The sequence below is a fragment of the Nannobrachium achirus genome (assembly GCF_963921795.1).
Source record: "Nannobrachium achirus genome assembly, chromosome: 4".
Lineage (NCBI taxonomy): Eukaryota > Metazoa > Chordata > Actinopteri > Myctophiformes > Myctophidae > Nannobrachium > Nannobrachium achirus.
This window is the reverse complement of record NC_137813.1, coordinates 62406644-62413643: the sequence shown is the minus strand read 5'-3', so window position 1 is coordinate 62413643 and position 7000 is coordinate 62406644. Positions and strand designations below refer to the sequence as shown.

The following is a 7000-nucleotide window of genomic DNA, read 5'->3' as shown; positions in this document are numbered from 1 at the left end:
AGCCATGTATGATGAAGCAGGGCTTTGCTTTGCGAAAAAATGCATACATTTGAAACTTGGAGATACAAGGTTTCTGCCCAACTTTGACGATTTACTTTATTGGCCGCCCAGCCTCCAAAATGGAATGAAGGCCGACATTTTATTTTAATTTCTTTCCTAATGGCCGGCCTGGACCGGCCAGGAATGAACTGGCCGTTCGGGAGTTGTCCCGCTTTTCCCAATGGCCAGCACGTCCCTGTGCCTGTGTGTGTGTGTGTGTGTGTGTGTGTGTGTGTGTGTGTGTGTGTGTGTGTGTGTGTGTGTGTGTGTGTGTGTGTGTGTGTGTGTGTGTGTGTGTGTGCGTGTGTGTGTGTGTGTGTGTGTGTTTGTCATTACATTTTCATTCATGATCAATACTTAAAATGTTTTGTTGATCTTGAAATTGTTTTCATCTTCTCAGACCAAGGCATACAATTGGATAAAATCACTGATGGCAAAAAACTTACAAAGATGTCGAAAGAACATATGACCACACTCGGGGAATGGACTCTCAATGACATTACTATTAAAACACGTGATATTACCTTTGTAGATGAAAAAGCTGTCCATTTCGGTCTTACTTATGAGGTAGTACAATTACAAATCACACACACACGCACGCACGCACGCACACACACACACACACACACACACACACACACACACACACACACACACACACACACACACACACACACACACACACACACACACACACACACATTTGAAACAAATTCATTATATTTTCATCACATTTGATACAAATTCAATATGTTTTCATCTCACCTCTCCCTCTACAACTCCAGATCACCGTAACTAGGAGACCGTTGATGTACATCTCAAACCTCATAATGCCTCTCTGCTACTTCCTGATTCTGGACCTGTATTCCTTCTCGATCAACGAGGCCAGAGGAGAAAAACTGGGCTTCAAAGTCACCCTCATGTTGTCCATCTCTGTCTTAATGCTGAATCTCAAAGACATACTGCCCTCCTCCTCTGAAAGAGGGGGATTACCTTGGATAGGTGAGGGAACCTCTCAAACCTTTGTCTATAGAATACCCAGGAGAATAACGCCATGTATTGTCCTGTGTTGACGGTGTGTTGACGGTGTCACTCTGCCCTTATTGTAGCTTGGTTTTGCCTTGGCATCTTCGTAATGATGTTCATAAGTGTCATGGAGACCATATATGTAAGCCGCCTGGTGGACATTGATGTTTACCTTTGGCAGGATGCTCTGAACTCCAATAACGCTATCCACAGAGGTATGTCACACACTCACTAAAACTAGTGACAACAAAGGTTGCTTGTTATACTTCATAATTTATTATACCTGGATAACTTACTTCATCCTTTCAGAACCTGTTGCAGATGGTGTGAATGGTGAGGAGGGAACAGTGAGTGGTGCAGACAGTGTGAATGGTGAGGAGAGAACAGAGAGTGATGCTGGGCTGCTGAAATGGATCCTAGAGAGAGTGAACAGAGTGAAACGGATGAAACAGGCGATACAGGCTCAGAAGATTTTCTTTTTTAATGCCAGGACAGGGCAATTCAAGGAGCAGTGTGGAAAATACATCACAAAGGCCGCACAGATAGATTGTGTGTTCTGTGAAATCTACTCCATTGTCGTTGTAGCATTTCTGATATCCATGTACAGTTTTTGGTTTTATCATTTATATAAATAAGGCACAAACTAGTGAACACGTGCATGTGGGTGCGTGGGCGTGTGTGTTGTTGTACATGTGCTTGCAGCTACTAGACTGCATGGTTCTGACCACACAATGTTAGGCTGTATAACCAGGTGTTGTCTTGTTGTAGCCACTAGAAGCATGTGCTTAGCCTGAGGGCATAGCAGTGGGTGTGGTTTACTGCTGCCACTAAAAACAAACTTTACAGAATTACAAAAATATCTATATCAATTATTTTAAGCCTTGAATCAAGCCACCCAGATCCTGGGGAATCATGACCATAAAACCTTTGTTTCTGTGAAAATGACAAAAAATTAAAAATAAATAAAAAATAAAAAATAAATGAAAAAAAAGATAGAGAAAAAAGGTCTAGTACATTAGCTGTAAAAACCTGATTAAATGGTTTATTTTTTTCCTGTAGAATCCATTTCTGCAATGTAGATTTTTGTGTTGTGCATAATCAATTAGATCATTTATTATATTTGAATCAAATATGTTAATTATCTCATTATACAACAATCCATTGCAAAAATGGATTCTACTGGAAAAATAGAAACAACTGAGAAAGGTTTGGTACACCCACAGAGGGGTTTCCTTGTTCTTTCCACCCATGCATCAAATTATTTGACACATGGGTGTAAATAATAGGACAACCCCTATTAAAATGTTGATAATGTTGATACCTAACTTTTCTCTGTTGATACTTATGTATTTCTTCCTGAGACCTGTGTGCTCGGAAGAGCACTGCTTGTAGTTGTACTACGGTAGTTATTATTATTCTATTCTATTCTGCCGCTGGCAGCAGCATAATATGTCGGCTGGCGATGAAGAGGAGTCACTCAGTCAAAGGCGAGTCTTCTGCTGGCATTGCAGGCCGCAAAATGTGCACACTTGCCTTTGAGTTGGTCTGTTTTTTTTCTGTGTGTGTGTGTGTGTGTGTCTTTCGGGTCTTCTGACATTTTGAATGGTCAAAAATCCATCCATCCACCCATCTATCAATCTGTCTGTTTTTTCTATCTGTCTGTATCTAGCTTATAAGGGGGCTAGCAAGATTGTGGGGGTAAAATTCAGCTGTTTGAGCCTGTACATGTAGGTGCTTAAGGAAGCATCATCTATTAGACCAGAAAGCTCTCTTCCCCTAAATCCTGTATAGGAATTATTGCCTTCTGGCCTTCTGCCAAAACAATGTCTACAAATTCTCATGTATTACCCACTGTACTTCCATTCGTGGAATAATGGAATCAGGAGGAGGTAGCTGTTGTTTAGTTTCAGGATCGTCTCCATCTGGGAGGATGGTAACGTTGTGCTGATGTGTATCCTATGGTGCATGCAGTCGTGGTCTGCTGTCCATAATTATGAAGGTGGGTGGGCGGGAGGATAGTTGTTGTTACGCTTATACGGTACTTATACTAGTCTATCATTATTATCTGGATCATGTCCATGTCTATGTCTATGTTTATGAATGTTTACTGTGTTTTTAGAGTTTTCATTATCTGCTGTAACCTAAAATTGCCCAGTTTGGGACATAATAAACTTGACCTTGACACAAGTAGACCAATCACACTTTGCTCAATCTGTATAATCACACTGCTACATACAGGGAAACACATAAGGAAAAGCTTCAGGTTCATTGAAAACTAATGGGGGTGGCTGTTTTGACGCACACCATTTAAAAGATATATTCAATACATTTTTTTTAAATAAAAATAAGTAGTTAAAATAGGTGAACTACAAGCTCACAATGTGGTGCGAAGCGACTCGTTTTCACTTTGCTATTTTCACTAGTTTGGGTCCTGTTTTATAATTTAGTTTAGACATGCTGTGTCATAAGAAGAATGCCTATTTCTTCCCTGGCTGTATCATTACATTGCAACTGTACATGCCTCTCAATTCCCATTTCCAGCAACTCAATAATCTGTCTCAGTAGATGAGTTGGTAAATAAGTCGGTAAATAAATGTCATTTATTGCATTACATTTGACAATGGAAAGGTAAATACAGCAGCACACATGATTGAGGTGCAGCTTGAAATGCAATTGCCATTGTGTATACACACCAAATCGGTAGGTTTCCATTAGAGATGTTACCGATCAATCGGCAATGGATCGGATCGGGCCGATCAAAGCATGATCGGCGATAATCGGTGGTTTAGATCAAAAGGTAAATTCACCGATCCGATCGGATCGGTGCATCTGATCAACCAGCCGTTCAGTATGCCCACTTGAGGCCATTTTGGGGTATTGATTTCCACAGTGCTGAAGGAATAATGAGTTACTGCTATGATAATAAATACATAGTAATGCTGGTAAATAACTATAAGGCAAATATATAAATTAATTCATGAGTGAATGAATGAAATAAAGTTAAAACATTAACATTTAGAAAATATAAATAATAACTTGATCGGATCGGTGATTGATCGGGATCGGGTGATCAAACTTTTGTGTTCGGTGCTCGGTGATCGGTTCCAAAAAACCTGATCGGACCATCCCTAGTTTCCATGCATTTTAATGAATACAAAAGTCTCATTAGACCTTGTTGCATTGTGATAAGGCTAATTGGTAAGAAATGTAAAACATGAATATAACATACATTGTCTTCACTTGTCAATACAGATAGCAACTAGTAACAGTATTTATGCTGCACCTTCATGTTTGCTACTGTAAATAATTTCAAGTTAAAAGGAAATTACAGATCAAAAGCATTCAATTTTCGGGTACTAATTGGGCCTTTACAGTCTGATAAATGCAGGGCAGAGAAATGATTACTTTTTTAAATAAAAAATAAATAGCCAATTGAGGATATACTTATCTCTATGAGAAATCAGTAGTCATAGTAGATGTGCCAATTTGTTTTTAGAAATCTTGAGTCCTTTTACTTCCAGACGACCTCTCCTCAATGAAAGCATTTTCAATTTGTGAAGCGAAAGAGCTCAACAATTTCTGCTTAACGTCTTTGCCCATGAATGCATATAGAAACGGGTTCATGCAACTACTTGCACTTATGAGAATCACTGATATCGTCATTCCAGTTGCAATCAATGTGCCGTCACTGGGGTTAATATCTAGTAAAACGAAGACGTGGTAGGGAAGCCAACAGATGACAAATGTGACTATCAGGGCAGTCATGACTTTGAAGGGCTTTGTGGACCTGAGCATCTTGTTGTCCTGTAGCCTCACAATGATAATAGTATAACACACAGTTATGATTACAAGTGGCAGCACAAAGCCTAGAACAAAGCGAAAGACAGGAATCATTATTTTGCCGTTGGGTAGAATTTCAAAGTTGTTGTAACATCTAATAACCTGCTCACTATCAGATGTAACATTAGAGACAGGCATAACATCACGAACCACTAAGGAGGGAATGCTCAGCACCATAGAAACGACCCAGGCAGCAACAACCGCAACTGCTGCCTTTTTCAACGTACGATTGTTTTGGGCCCAAACGGCACACACAACAGACACACAACGGTCAACGCTGATAAGCACCATTAGGAAAATGCTGCTGAACATGTTGAGGAACAAAACAAAGGAGGTGATCTTGCACATGGAAAGCCCAAATATCCAAGATCCCATTGATGTCAGAGTGATGTTGAAGGGGATCGTTGCACAGTAGATGAAGTCCGAAATGGCCAGGCTGAGGTACCACGTTGTGCTGATTGTCTGCTGTTTCATCTTGAAGACAATGACCCACAGGACCACGCCATTCCCCAAAATCCCGAGCAGGAAGATGATCACATTGATCACAACCAGGATGACACACCATGCTTGGTTGATGCACAATGGTGAAGGTTTGTTAATGATGTATTCATCTGGATCTTCGTAGTCATAATCAATCGTGGCTGTGCCATATTCATCTGCACTGGTAGGTAACGGTGATGGCACAGATGTCATGGTGCTCCTCCTATAGAAAGGGAAACATTTAAGTTAAGTACATCATTCTAAGTAGAGAATCGGGCCGATATGCCTCCCTCTAGGGACGTGCGCTGGGCCCCTGATTCAGCCCAGGAAAAAGAGTTGGAGAGGCCCTCATTGTGCGCTATAGAGAGAGATCTCTCTCTATAGCGCTGCTGCTGCTACTCAAAGATTTGTGACAAGCCAGTGTGCCAATTATTGTACATGAGTTATATTTGTTGTCGGGTGGAAACCTTGTATGTCCAAAACCGTTTGTTTTGTATTTATAATTTTAAAAATGATATAAACTAGTGAAAACAGCCGATCTACACACCGCAAGGCATTGTGTGCTTGTAGATCTGCTGTTTTCACTACTTTTTTGCAACGGCCTTGTATGATGAAGCAGGGCTTTGCTTTGCGAAAAAAGAAATATGAATTTGAAACTTGGAGATACGAGGTTTCTGTCTGACAGTGACGATTTACTTTGTTGGCCGCCCAGCCCCCAAAATGGAATGAAGGCCAACATTTTACTTTTATTTTTTTCCTAATGGCCTGCCTGGACCGGCCGGGAATGAACTGGCCGTTCGGGAGTTGTCCCGCTTTTCCCAATGGCCAGCACGTCCCTGCCTCCCTCACACCGCTGATCTGACCAATAAGTATGAGTCATAGTACCCCTTGTACACGTCTGTGTCCCTTTTGTGCCCATATACTGTATATCATTATGACTGCTTCCTTTTCTTTTGAATATGATGATATGCAAAGTACTGTGATCTATCTGCCAGTCATTAAATGTTATATGAGATCCATAAAGTGGTTCCTAAGTAAATAGGCTGATAAGCTTACTAGGATCTCATTTTAGTTGACCTTGATGAAACTGTACTTTTTCCTTTGCAAACTTCTAATAAATTCTTCAGTCAAAAAACTATACATACACACATATTAACTACAGCAAAATAGCTAGAGTAGCTGAGCTACAGCTATTATCTACTGCAAATCTATAAGTTGGTGTTGACACATGACAATAGGTTTCCACATGACAGCAACATGTATTAATTGGCAACAGTCAACATACTTTAACCAAAGTGTAAATTTGACAAATAAATGCAATTTGTTTGTTTCCTAGTTTCAGGAGCATCAGCTGCAAGATGCCAGAAACTGCACATGATGCCCTGGTTCTTCTAAAGGCATCACCTGCCGCCAAAGGTAAAAGTTAGTAAAAAATAACATTACACAAATGTTTTAACTTTTTTATTTTCAGCATATGAATTGTGCAAATGTGTTGTGCTTACAAAAACATAATCAATTATTAAATGACTGTTCCCCTTTGCAGGGTGTCAGAAACATCGCAGGAGAAGATGTTAGGCTTCAAATTGTTGGTGACCCTGTGTTGAACTATTGTGTT

The 7000-nt window shown here is 40.2% G+C and overlaps 1 protein-coding gene across 1 annotated transcript; it reads right to left on the bottom strand.

Annotated features, from left to right (window-relative positions):
- Positions 1-4557: 4557 nt before the first annotated feature.
- LOC308283062 (chemerin-like receptor 1) lies at positions 4558-5598 on the bottom strand (the record flags this gene model as incomplete). Its single annotated transcript, XM_080723449.1, has 1 exon — positions 4558-5598. One exon carries the CDS (start codon positions 5596-5598, stop codon positions 4558-4560), a length of 1041 nt encoding a protein of 346 aa, XP_080579575.1.
- Between the last annotated feature and the right edge of the window lie 1402 nt (positions 5599-7000).